The sequence below is a fragment of the Lolium rigidum genome, chromosome 5 (genome assembly GCF_022539505.1).
Source record: "Lolium rigidum isolate FL_2022 chromosome 5, APGP_CSIRO_Lrig_0.1, whole genome shotgun sequence".
Lineage (NCBI taxonomy): Eukaryota > Viridiplantae > Streptophyta > Magnoliopsida > Poales > Poaceae > Lolium > Lolium rigidum.
The window spans coordinates 236159481-236173115 of record NC_061512.1 but is presented as its reverse complement, the minus strand read 5'-3'; the positions used below and the strand labels follow the sequence as shown (position 1 = coordinate 236173115).

Here is a 13635-nt window from a genome sequence, read left to right as displayed (position 1 = left end):
GGTATAAGTGATTTACATGATCTCATGGTCATAAGGACTAGGTAACTATGTATCGAAAGCTTATAGCAAATAACTTAATGACGAGATCTTATGCTACGCTTAATTGGGTGTGTCCATTATATCATTCACACAATGATATAACCTTGTTATTAATAACATCCAATGTTCATGATTATGAAACTAATCATCCATTAATCAACAAGCTAGTTTAAGAGGCATACTAGGGACTTCTTATTTGTCTACATATCACACATGTACTAATGTTTCGGTTAATACAATTCTAGCATGATATATAAACATTTATCATAAACATAAAGATATAAATAATAACCACTTTATTATTGCCTCTAGGGCATATCTCCTTCACCTAGGCCTTGTTCCTAAATACTGCTATCGCTGCTTGTTTACTGTTCTACTGCGTTACTACTGCTGCGTTACTACTGCTTGTTTACTGTCCTGGGCAAAGCACTTTTCTGGTGCCGTTGCTACTACTTATTCATACCACCTGTATTTCACTATCTCTTCGCCGAACTAGTGCACCTATTAGGTGTGTTGGGGACACAAGAGACTTCTTGCTTTGTGGTTGCAGGGTTGCATGATAGGGATATCTTTGACCTCTTCCTCCCTGAGTTCGATAAACCTTGGGTGATCCACTTAAGGGAAACTTGCTGCTGTTCTACAAACCTCTGCTCTTGGAGGCCCAACACTGTCTACAAGAATAGAAGCTCCCGTAGACATCACCCCCCCCCCCCCAAACCTGGTTTCTTTTTAATTTGTATTGCTTTATTTCTTTTGGGTTTTAATTTTGAAGGAGTTTCACATATTCTACGGTACTACATATATACATGCATATGAATGTATAATTTCAAACAAATTTGAAATTAGAACCAAAAAGAATTCAAGAGGAATATACAATATATATTCAATATCGGATGACCATATACAATTTTGAACAAGTTTCCATACATAATTTAGTGCATATGAAGTTCTACGTCCTCTACATAGTGTTCTCCTCTAGGATCGATGACTTCCCTCGCGAACCATCCGAGCTAGTTCCTCTTGAAGTGGTCGGAAGCGAGCTTCGGACTAAGCGTCTTCCGGAGGTTATTCCTCTTGATGTTGATCTCGGACGACTGGTCCCGCTCATTGGTGTATCTCCGGATCCTCTCACAAACATAGTATCCACATAGATTGGTCCCCGGTGGCTGAATATCCCCAGTCCCAGGCACTGCCCTTCTAAATTGTAGCTCTTTTTTGAATTCACCGACCTTTTCATCTACGAACCGTCTCCAAACCCCACATCACCTTGGCGGGAACCCTCTTGAAGAATTCACCAGGTCTGCCCCACAGTTGTAAAAGTTCATCAACTAATGGCCTTAGGTACACATCGATGTCGTTGCCGGGTTGCTTCGGACCTTGGATGAGCACTGGCATCATAATGAACTTCCGCTTCATGCACAACCAAGGAGGAAGGTTGTAGATACATAGAGTCACGGGCCGAGGTGCTATGGCTGGAGCTACGCTCGCCAAAAGGATTCATGCCATCCGTACTTAGACCAAATCTTATGTTCCTTGCGTCGGCTGCAAAATCTTTGAACTCTCTGTCGATCTTTCTCCATTGCGTTCCATCTGCGGGGTGTCTCAACTCCCTGTCCGACTTACGGTCCTCTTTGTGCCATCGCAACAACTTGGCATGCTCTTTGTTCCCGAACGGACGTTTCAACCGTGGTATTATAGGAGCATACCACATCACCTTGGCGGGAACCCTCTTCCCGGGTTTCGGCCCTCAACATCGCCACCGGGGTCATCGCCTCCGATCTTATAACGCAATGCGGTGCATACCGGGCATTCATTCAAATTCTCGTATTCACCGCGGTAGAGGATGCGGTCGTTGATGCATGCATGTATCTTCGGAACCTCTAAACCTAGAGGGCGAGACAACCTTCTTTGCTTCGTACGTACGGCGGGCAACTCGTTATTCTTTGGAAACATATTCTTCAACATTTTCAGCAAGTTTTCAAATGCCGAGTCGGCTACACCTGCATGTGCCTTCCATTTCAGCAAATCCGAGTGTGCAGCCCAGCTTTTTCAGACCATCATCGCATCCGGGGTACGAGCGCCTTTCTGTGATCCTCTAACATGCGATCCAAATTCTCCCTCTCCTTTTCAGTTTCGCAGCGTCTCCGTGTATCAGCAATGGTCCGACCAAGATCATCAACGGGCTCATCACGTGCCTCTTCTTCACCTTCCCCTTCACCTTCCCCTTCACCTTCAACATCCTCCATGAAAGTATCACCGAAATGAGCAAGATAGCTTTCATCGATGAAATCATCCCCTTCTTCATCTTCTTCCATTATAACCCCTCTTTCTCCATGCTTGGTCCAACAATTATAGCTTGGCATGAAACCGTGCCGAAGCGGTGCATGTGAACATCTCTTGAGGAAGAGTAACCCTTCCGATTCTTACGGTTAACACATGGACAGATAACAAAACCCCCCTGCTTGTTCGCATTAACCACTACGAGGAAATCTTTCAAACCCGTAGTGAACTCGCCGGAGAGTCCGTTACCGTACATCCATTGCCGATTCATCTGCATTATTATAATATAAAATATATAATTAACCATCATGCATTTGTTAAACTAACTAGCTACAAACAATATAAATTAAACAATGAACTACACACATGCATATTTTATCAATGACACATGAAAAGGTTCAAGTTGCTAACCGCGATCGAGGAGGAAAAAATAAATAAGGAAGCTCAAGTGTGGCTCCAACACTTCATATCATGTTTGTTTCATGCTCTTGGGGCATTTTTATCAAACACCTTGTGTGCATAAGAGGAACCAAAAGCAAACGTACACCCCCTTGTGAAGCTTGTGAAGAGAAGTGACACCAAATGGCTAAGTGCTGTGAGCTGAGGCCCTTTTATAGGGATGGGCCTTTAGTCCCGGTTGGCCTGGCCAACCGCGACTAAAGGCCTTCGGGGACCTTTAGTCGCGGTTGGCCTGGCCAACCGCGACTAAAGCCCCTCCCGTCCACCAGCTGGCCAGCGAGCGCGCTGGGCCCAGCTAAAGACCCCATTAGTCGCGGTTCCTATATTTTGGCGACTAATGGGGCTGGACGGAAGGCCATTTTTCTACCAGTGAACTCTGATCTTCTATAGATAGACACTGATCACTCCTACGGTCATGTGTAATTGTGTAAATCTCCTCAAACACAGTTGATGTATAAAATAGTATTCCTTTGTTAAGTAAAACTAAATTCCATGCCCTTATTTCGTCAACTAAGACCAAATTCCACACTAGTACAACACAAGTCTTCACGTACGGCTGAAATGGTCCGTCACATATGAAAACCTTACCATCACTATGCAAAGGTAGACTATGCTCCTCTAAAGTACACATGGTTATAACGGGATAGAATGTAGTTTTACTTAATGATGGAATACTATTTTATACATCAACTGCGCCAGGGTCTCTGGTCGGACAGGTTTTGTTTCAACAAATCATTTGCGATGTAATACTCATCATAAACGTTATTTCATAGCCAAATAATGTTTGCGTTTTCGCTGATCACAAACGATGTGTATTGTTTTGTCATATGTGTTCTATTATTTTCGCACACATTGTTTGTTTAAACTGGCAGTATGTTGATTGCTTACGTAGCATACATTTTTACCTGCAAAATCATGATACAACCAGATACCAGCATATTTGTGCTATCAATTATATTTAATTGCATAGTTCCTCCACCACATATACATGTATTTGGACATGAAATCATTGCAAGATTACAACAGATATACCTAGTAGATAATTCATAGTCTTCTTAGTTACGTGTTTGTCTCCTTGAGTCATAGTCATCACCTTCATTATACATGAGATGTAACTGAGGACTTCCTCAAGAGAAGTGCAGGTCCTGACCATCAAAATAATTCCAAATAAATATCACTAATGTAAAAATATATAAGCACAATAAAGCTAGAAACAAAGTAATGCAAGTGAAATGATTAGAGGACTTACCCAGAAACGCATCTGCAAGAAGCTGAGATCGTCAGCTAGCTACACCGGGAAGCAGACAAGCAAGATGAGTTATACTCTCTTTGATTCAAATTATTTGTCACAGATTTAGACAAAATATTGTCTAAACTCTAGGTTCATTGTTTTAGAGTGTAATGCCAGACTCTCTCTCTCTCTCTCTCTCTCTCTCTCTCTCTCTCTCTCTCTCAGTTCGGACTTTTGGTTTAGTTGGCTAGTGCATCAATCTTTCATGGTATCATATCCAAGAGGTCTCAAGTTCAAAACCCTGGTAGCGTAGTATTAACAATACAAATAAAATAGATTCTGCAGCATGCACCAAACCCACTCTAAGAACTAAAATAGCCTAGACGTGATGGAGAGTGTTGAATATAAATACACTGCCTAGTCTCTTTCCATCAGTCCGGACTGATGGGTGAATTGGTCAGGTACATACAACTTGAAATCAGAGGTTGAGGATTCAATACCCAACAAAAGCAAAAAAAATATTGCGGCCTGCCCCATTCCCGCTGCGCACATCAAGACTCAAAAAAGGAGCATAGATGTGAGGGAGGGGGGTGTTAGAGTGTAATGACCGGCCCTCTCTCTCAGTTCAAACAAATGGGTGAATTGATAAGATACATACAACTTGAAACCAGAGGTTGAGGGTTTAATACCCAACAAAAGCAATAAAAAATATTGTGGCTTGCCCGCTGCGCACGTCAAGACTCCAAAAATAAAGGAGCATAGACATGAGGGGTAGTGTTAGAGTGCAATGACCGGTCCTCTCTCTCATTTCGGACTAATGGGTGAATTCGTAAGTTAGATACAACTTGAAACCAGAGGTTAAGGCTTCAATACCCAACAAAAGCAATAAAAAAACATTACGGCCTACCCCCGTTACTGTTGCGCACGTCAAGACTCCAAAAAAAGGAGCATAGACGTGAGGGGGAGTGTTAGAGTGTAATGACCGATCCTCTCTCTCAGTTCAAACTTTTGGTTCAGTTGGCTAGTGCATCAATCTTTCACATTGAATCCTCGACAAGTAATTTGGAATAAATGGAGAAGAAAGCCTCAAAGTCCTTCACTCTTGGTTACGTCTTTATCTATATATTATTAGGAGAAGCTGGTAACATGACAAAAGATCGCCGACCAGACCATCTTATGCAGTGTCACCAACATAATTTCCGATATTATAAAAAAGGCTTATGCTTCCATAGGTCCATGAATCTCAAAATAGTGTAAATCCCCAAAGAAGTATCATGGTATAGTTTAATCTTAGCCGTTCTTGTGTTTCACTTAGGAAGATAATCGGGGGTTTACACTATTTTAAGATTTGGGGGTCTATGAAAGCAGAAGTCTAAAAAAATAATATTGTCAATTATCAAGAAGAAATCATGGATCAACTTCTACCACATAAGTAACTTGTATACAACATAAACAACTTCAAACATATGGTCTAACCAAGTAACTTCTACCACATAAGCATAGATCTGGCCACAAGTACATGGTAAATATTTTTTTAAACACAGATAAAAAAATATAGAACAGGCTGAGATTTTGTTAATTCCTGGCCCATTGAGACTTAGACACTCCCATAAAACAAGTACTCTAACAAGAGACGTAATGCTTCAGAAATACAAAAAATGGGTACGATTCTCTGCTGCCTACTGGAATATAATACCCCATGATGGATGAACACAATCTTGTCTAGCTCTTAACTGTTGATGCATTCGAACAACTGTGACTCTATATTACAGGAGGCTCAACGGTTCACTGCTTTTGGTGTCGGAAGCTGCATCCGTTTCTCAGCAGGCACCCTGCGAGTGGCGGACATGATAGGAGGATCGGGCATATTCTAGATTCTCAGTTGACGCTCCTAATACGACTACGGTGACGACTTAGTAAGCACATATGCTTTCATCTCAACAAAAGCACATATGCTTTGTGTTTCTTACTTTCTGTAGAGTTTTTTAAGTTGAGTGTACTAGTATGATTAAAGCCGTGACACTATTTTGTAATTCAGTGCATGCGGAGAAAGTTGACGGCACCTGCAACGGTTGAGAGTGTCTGTGGAGTGCGGCCGCCGCCCGTCTTGCAGATTGCTTTGCACCGTGTTATATATACTACCTCCGTCATAAAATATTAGACGTTTTTGATAGATTTTTTAAGACGTTTAGATAGGCCATTTTAGTATATCAAAACCCATCAGAATATCTTATGTATTTAAGCCTATCAAAAAATCTTTAAAAACCTATCAAAACATCTTACATTTTGGAATAAAGAAAGTATATAGCTAGCTAAGTCTGTTTTGCTAACAAAAAGTTCTTCTATTTAGGTCAATACACCTCTTTTGATTTGTTTTGAGCAGCTTGAAGATATAACTATGTTTTATTACTGATGAAACTACCCATGTTTGTTGTATTGCACAGATGCAAGATGGCTGCAACTGTATCCATGTCATAGGGGTGCCAGCCATATAGGTAGGCGCAAAAGAGAACATACATGATGATTCGTGCGCACACTACGGCACTAGGGCTATCCCTAGTGAAGTGATACTTATGCTGAAAGTGAATGATTTTGTTGCTACTACTCACTTTATTTTGGATGCCAAATTTCGCAAGCCACAGTTTATAGTGCGTGCTCAGCGATACATGCAAGGATCGAGCCCCCCTCCATATAAGACGTACACTTGCCACACGAAGAGAGCGTAGCACACGCACGGTACGTAGCAGAGGAGATGATAGGATGGGGCGACGTGTACAAGGTGGTGGCCGCCATGGCGCCGCTCTACTTCGCCCTGGGCCTCGGCTACGGCTCCGTGCGATGGTGGAAGCTCTTCACGCCGGACCAGTGCGACGCCGTGAACCGCCTGGTGGCCTACTTCGCCGTCCCCTTCTTCGCCTTCGACTTCGCGGCGCGCATGGATCCCTACGCGCTGAACTACCGCGTCCTGGCCGCCGACGCCCTGTCCAAGCTCGCCGTGGTGCTGGCTCTCGCCGCCTGGGCCGCCGTGTCCACGCGCTGCTGCACCCGCCGCGGCGACGGCGACGGCGGCAAGCGCGGCGGTGATCACCTGGCCTCCTCGTGGTGCATCACCGGGTTCTCGCTAGCGACGCTGAACAACACGCTGGTCGTGGGCGTACCGCTGCTGGACGCCATGTACGGCGGGTGGGCGCGCGACCTCGTCGTGCAGATATCGGTGGTGCAGATCATCGTCTACTTCCCGCTGCTGCTGCTGGCATTCGAGGTGAGGCGGGGCTGCGGTGGTGGCGTCGCGACGAAGCCAAACACGGCTGCGGCGCCGGCGCCGGCGAGCGACGATGATGTGGAGGGCGGCGGCGTCGAGCGTAGGACGCAGCGGGAGCCGGTCTGGCCATTGGTCAGAGTGGTCTGGCTCAAGGTGGCGCGGAATCCCAACGTGTACGCGGGCGTCCTAGGGGTGACGTGGTCTTGCGTCACAAACAGGTACTATACCTCAAACTTTTTCTGGTAAACCATAAACATGCATCCTTGTTTCAAGGCAAAACTTGAGACGATCGACCATGATGGGAAAATGCAATTAGGATGCCAAGGAATCTTTTGTTACAAATTTACATTATACTTCATTTATTTCAAGATATAAAACTCTTAGCATCGGTGCAAATAGTGTCCCATCACTACGGCCGCGTGGAAAATTCAAATTTTTTTGTTACAAATTTACAGTACACATTCTCTTGTTAGTTTCATTTTTCTCTAATATTTACCTTTTTATGATTTCCCATCTTTTCTGCTGATAAGGCTGTCAGATTGGCTAGAGGCCAAACACATTTCACCTTTTGAAAATTGAGGGTAAATATTTTCTATTCTTATTGGAGTTTTGCGACACAAACTAAAATCAATAAATAGTGGAAGTGCAAATTTTCTGATTTATTTTCCTTTGAAAATTTCATTTTATTTCTTTCATTTTTGGTGTGCTCATTCTAATTGGGGTGTGTCTAAGTCTTAGTCGACTGAGACTTAACTTATGTCTTAGTCAGTATGTTTCGATATGGACCTAAACAAAGTACAAACAATAGCAAGCACGAATCTTGAAGAAAAACAAAATCCAACGATGGAACACCTGACTGCTCAGCTAGCTGAAACTTAGCAAGTCCTTTCTAATTGAGCCATTCAACACCATTCTTTGGACCTTTGGGGAGTTCATAGCATGCGATGTTCCTTTTTTATAGATTGTCCAATTTGTCAGATGGCGTGCTTAAATATAATGTCGTAGCAACAGGTGCATATGTAAAAAAAAAACATTCTAGACCTAACATTTAACCCTGAAGATTTACTCAGCCGTGAAGATGTATTGAGAACAGCAATTTAATCCCTACCATTAATAATCTCTTGAACCTCTTTTACTAGTCCAAACAGGCATCGACTCAGGGAATATGTACGCCCTCCAATTAAGTATTAAGCAAGCTAGCTGAGGTGAACAGTCGACACTGAAGATAATTGAAGCGGAACAGATACTTAATGTTAGTGGAACATCCGAACAAATAATTTAATCAACTTTGAGCATAGTAGTCCAGTTGGGAATAAACACAGATCGACCAACTTTGGCAGATCGGCATAGATTCAGTTTGGGGGAATATATATATCTGGGTGCGGTTTGCTACTGGTTTACTGCTCACACTGTCACTTCAGGTTCTTCTGAACTTCTGAGTAGCTGTTTTTGCATTCCGTGCATATTATAGGTGGCACATCCAGACGCCAAGCATCATCGAGGGCTCCGTGCTGATCATGTCCCGGACCGGGGTTGGACTCGCCATGTTCAGCATGGGTACTGGCTTAGAGTTAACCAGAACAATCTCAAGAAATTGACGAGAGGCATGTATCTATTTATGAATGAATTGGTTGGTCGCATACGCAGGACTGTTCATGGCGCTACAGGAGAAGATCATCGTCTGCGGGGCCGGCCTGACCGCGCTGGGCATGGCACTGCGGTTCGTCGCCGGCCCGGCGGCTACAGCGGCCGGAGCCGTCGCCCTAGGGCTCCGCGGAGACGTCCTGCGTCTCGCCATCATACAGGTCACGGTCAGCAGGTGTCATTTTCTGAATGTCAGGCTGTTTACTGTGTTCTTGCTTCACCCGGTGATCAATGTATCGTCCGCAGGCCGCACTTCCTCAATCCATCACCACGTTCGTGTTCGCCAAGGAGTATGGCCTGCACGCTGATGTGCTCAGCACAGCGTAAGTAGCTTAATTGGTTGCGTCTGCTTGGGTAGGTTTAATTGCTGAATTTGTTTTGCTTCACTGACTAAGACTGTATGTTTTGCTGAATCTTGCAGGGTCATATTCGGGACATTGGCATCGTTGCCCGTGCTGATAGTGTATTACATTGTCCTTGGCTTCGTTGGATAAATTAAGTATCAAGTCCCATCTTCCTAGGGACTAAGTAATGTATATAGGTTGGAAGTTGTAACTTGCTCTTCAGCAAATAATGATCGATGCAGAGCACGGCCAACATCGCAAAAAGTTCCATCAATTGTGGATTTACAATATTGTACCATCGGATTCAGAGCAAATGGTCGAAAATACGGATCGATCAGCACTGCAAAATGTTCATCACCGCGGCCTGAACCAGTGACGAAGTGATGATCGGTGGATGCCATCAGACTCAACCACACGTCATGGATCACATGTTCAGTCCAGGTGCGTCCAAACACGATGAGTCGATGACGTGTGTAACGCCTGTGAGTGTCTAGGCTAGCTACCATAGTTTTCGTCTCTACCACACCGAGTCGATCGATCGTGTTGACGCCATGCCGTGCTCGCACCCGCACCGCACCAATTAATCCAATGAAGTCTGCACTCAAATGATCAGCAGTACAGTTTTGATGAAGTGCCACACGAAATTTGGTAGTAGCTGCACCTGTACCTATCGTGACTAAACTAAATGCAGCTGTTCCATGCTATCGAGCAATGGGGTTTACGACATGGGGTGCTGGCGGCTGGCCATCATCATTTTTTTGTAGAAACACACGTCTCACTCAAGGAGGACAGGTGGATGGGCGGCACCGTCCGTCTGTAGTACGGTGAATCATATGCTTATTATTCTTTTCCCGATATTGAGCATATGCTTATATCATCCAGGACTGCATCGGTCTAGCCCACTGGAGAATTTGTCTGAAAAGAACTCCCAGAAGTCTGGAAACAGCTAATCAACTTGAGTACTATCTATCTCATCTAAAAGAACTGCTCCTATCGATCTACAAGTTCATAGGACGGGAGGTGTCATCCACACTCCAAACTGCAGCTCGCAAACTTTGAGCCCCATCTAAATTCAGAGAAATTTTAAATGATTAAATTTCCACGGAGGAATAACCGTTGAAAATAGAGATGCCGGTTTTGTTAATGTAGATTCTTAATCCACTGAGACTTAAGAATATTTCAGTCCACTGAGACATACATGCAGGGATTTGGTTACCGGATGAAATACCGCGGTTACCGGCCGGTAACCGGAATTCTCAGCCCCGGTAAATGAACTTATCGGTTAAAAAATCTCATTCCATTTGAATTTGGTTTGAATTTAGACTGATTGGTTTGTCCAACCTAAATCGTATGTGTTCCCTCTCCACTATAACCCCATGCATCTTCATTTTTCCGAATCTTTCACTTCCTTCTCCTCCAAACCTTTATTTTCAAAATATTAGATATTTTTCAGTTTGAAATTCAAATTTTGTTTGAGAATCTTGTCTGGTATTTGACTGGTTATCTCCGGTGAGATTTTTTTCAAACCGGAATCCAAAACCTTGCATACATGCACCCATGGAATATATGGCGCTCCTTCTTTTTTGAATATACTTGTCACGAGTCAAACTTTTATGAGTTAAGTCCGACTTGCTTAATTTGAGAAAGATTAACATACCAGTTGGTGCAATGAACAATAATGTGACAATTCTTTGTAGTGTAAAGGAAGATATGTGTTGTTTTTGTGCAACATGCGAGTTCCCCTGTGTGTGTGTGTGTTTTCTTGGCGGGTGAGTTCCCCTTTGTTGGTCCGTGAACGGTTGTTCTTTTCTGGATCAAATGCATGAACAAATATGTTGTTAAGTTTGTGGGATTGTTGGTAATAGTCCAAACGGTTTATAATTTGAGTCGTGGTCTAGTTTCCATTTGATTGTATATGTGCATCGTTTTTCTTTCTGCAAGCAGATTGGATTATTTTTTTGTTCCTGTGACTTGTAACACTTCTCGGTGTTCACAACAATGCAACTGTATTTTTAAACTGACGGCTGAACTATTTTGAAACTGATTGGTTGATACATTATACCGATGAAATACATGATCGTCGTCCAATAGAAAACTCAACTAACAATATATGCTAATAATAAAATGTAGTAAAGAGAACAAAACCATAACCTAACACTAGGAAAGATCAAATCCCACGAAATATCTTGTACTACACATCCCTAATCAATCTCTATTTGCGTTGATTTGCGTGTGACAACAGATACGTAAGGAAGCTCGACGGATCCCATGAATAGTCTTCCACTTTTTCTCTCCACTATCTCGGTTGGCCTTACACTCTTGGGTCCTCGCATCTCCTCAATAATTTGTCCATCACCACTTATTCTCAAAGCTAGCAGGTGGCTATTGACCCCAAAGGGAAGTTCGTTCTTCTCACGGTGTAGTGCCACCCAGTATCCTCCTCTCTTGTCGGATCTCACGTTATCGGGATAGCCCGGAAGATCGGCAAATACCTCCATCGTGCCCGTCGTGTGGCCCTTGATCCAATACCTTAGTAGCTTGCATGGTTCGGTCGATAAGATGATGAGATGTGTCCTATCAGCGCTCATACTAAGGCCATTGGGGTAAGTGATGCCGGACTGGAGCACAACAATCTTCCCTGTCCGTGGGTCATACCTCATTAGCCGTCCAGTCGAGTCACCGGTCCGTGTGACCATCTCATGTTGCGACCTTTGGTAGGTCATAGAGCTGTCCGTGAAATAAACCTCACCGGTCACTTGGTCGATGTCCACCCCGTTGGTGAATCGGAGAGGTGCGCCATCAACCTCGGTAACCAACACCGTCGCCTCGCCACCACCCGGCGCAACCCGCATGAGACCCTTATAGGCGTCGGCCACATACGAGTACCCGGACTTGAGGTGGAAGCGCAGACCGAGCGGGCGGCCGCACCGGCTCTCGGTGGCGGTCTCCGGGCGAACGACGGACGCCGTGCACGCTTGGCTGCTGTAGCCGGGGCCATAGGAGTAGGTCGTCCATCCGACCGCGTCCCCGTTCCACTTGAGTATGCGGCCGTCGGAGACGCCGCTGTATGGGCCTTGGCCTTTGGCGTCGAAGGCGACGCTCTCCGGGCCACGCAGGAGTCCTCGTGGTAGCGGCAGGTGGCGCTTCCTCGTGGCGTCGATGCTTGGAACGGCGGTCGCCTCGGCGGTGATAGGCAAGATGAGCAGGAGCAGCAGGGCGACTGAGAACGTCGAGGCGGCGGCGGGACGCCTCGTGCGGATCACCATGTTGACTCCCGTCGGTAGCTACTGCTCGACGTTTCGCGTTCGAGAACTTGTTTTCGATGGATCGATGCTCGTACGTGGTTTGTGGTGCTAGCTTGATCGATTTGCTTGGTTCGTTTGGTGGAGAGAAGAGGGCGGGTGCCTGATACGTCTCAAACGTATCTATAATTTCTTATGTTCCATGCTACTTTTATGATGATACTCACATGTTTTATACACATTATATGTCATATTTATGCGTTTTCCGGAACTAACCTATTGACGAGATGCCGAAGGGCCGATTGCTTGTTTTCTGCTGTTTTTGGTTTCGAAATCCTAGTAAGGAAATATTCTCGGAATCGGACGAAATCAACGCCCGAGCATCTTAGATTTCCACGAAGCTTCCAGAACACCCGAGAGCCACCAGAGGAGGGCCACAGGGGGGCCACACGTGTGGGCGGCGCGGCCAAGGAGCCAGGCGCGCCGCCCTACTGTGTGGTGGCCCCGTCAGCCTTCCGACTCCGCCTCTTCGCCTATTTAAAGGTCCCTGACCTAAATCTTCGATACGAAAAAGCCACGGTACGAGAAACCTTCCAGAGCCGCCGCCATCGCGAAGCCAAGATCCGGGGAACAGGAGTCTCCGTTCGGCACGCCGCCGGGACGGGGAAGTGCCCCGGAAGGCATCTCCATCGACACCACCGCCATCTTCATCAACGCTGTTGTCTCCCATGAGGAGGGAGTAGTTCTCCATCGAGGCTAAGGGCTGTACCGGTAGCTATGTGGTTAATCTCTCTCCTATGTACTTCAATACAATGATCTTATGAGCTGCCTTACATGATTGAGATTCATATGAGCTTTGTATCATAATTCATCTATGTGTTACTCTAGTGATGTTATTAAAGTACTCTATTCCTTCTTCATGGTGTAACGGTGACAGTGTGTGCATCATGTAGTACTTGGCGTAGGTTATGATTGTAATCTCTTGTAGATTATGAAGTTAATTATTGCTATGATAGTATTGATGCGATCTATTTCTCCTTCATAGTGTGATGGTGACAGTGTGCATGCTATGTTAGTACTTGGTGTAATTGCAATGATCTATCATGCACTCTAAGGTTATTTAAATATGAACAT

The 13635-nt window shown here is 44.7% G+C and overlaps 2 protein-coding genes across 2 annotated transcripts; one reads left to right on the top strand and one right to left on the bottom strand.

The window, feature by feature from the left end:
* The first annotated feature begins 6757 nt into the window (after positions 1 to 6757).
* LOC124653196 (probable auxin efflux carrier component 5b) lies at positions 6758 to 9838 on the top strand. Its single transcript, XM_047192265.1, has 5 exons — positions 6758 to 7489; positions 8743 to 8828; positions 8919 to 9076; positions 9162 to 9238; positions 9337 to 9838. Exons 1-5 carry the CDS (start codon positions 6762 to 6764, stop codon positions 9407 to 9409), a joined length of 1122 nt encoding a protein of 373 aa, XP_047048221.1. The 5' UTR covers positions 6758 to 6761; the 3' UTR covers positions 9410 to 9838.
* A 1622-nt stretch (positions 9839 to 11460) lies between these two features.
* Positions 11461 to 12525, bottom strand: LOC124657275 (protein STRICTOSIDINE SYNTHASE-LIKE 10-like). Its single transcript, XM_047195851.1, has one exon. The coding sequence runs from the start codon at positions 12523 to 12525 to the stop codon at positions 11461 to 11463; it is 1065 nt and encodes a 354-aa protein (XP_047051807.1).
* Between the last annotated feature and the right edge of the window lie 1110 nt (positions 12526 to 13635).

Excerpts from the sequence above, each read along its gene's own strand:
- LOC124657275 (XM_047195851.1), bottom strand. The coding sequence starts at position 12,525 with ATGGTGATCCGCACGAGGCGTCCCGCCGCCGCCTCGACGTTCTCAGTC.
- LOC124653196 (XM_047192265.1), top strand. The coding sequence starts at position 6,762 with ATGATAGGATGGGGCGACGTGTACAAGGTGGTGGCCGCCATGGCGCCG. Across the intron at positions 7,490-8,742 it reads TGGTCTTGCGTCACAAACAG|GTGGCACATCCAGACGCCAA; the intron begins GTACTATACCTC and ends TGCATATTATAG. Across the intron at positions 9,077-9,161 it reads TGCGTCTCGCCATCATACAG|GCCGCACTTCCTCAATCCAT; the intron begins GTCACGGTCAGC and ends TATCGTCCGCAG.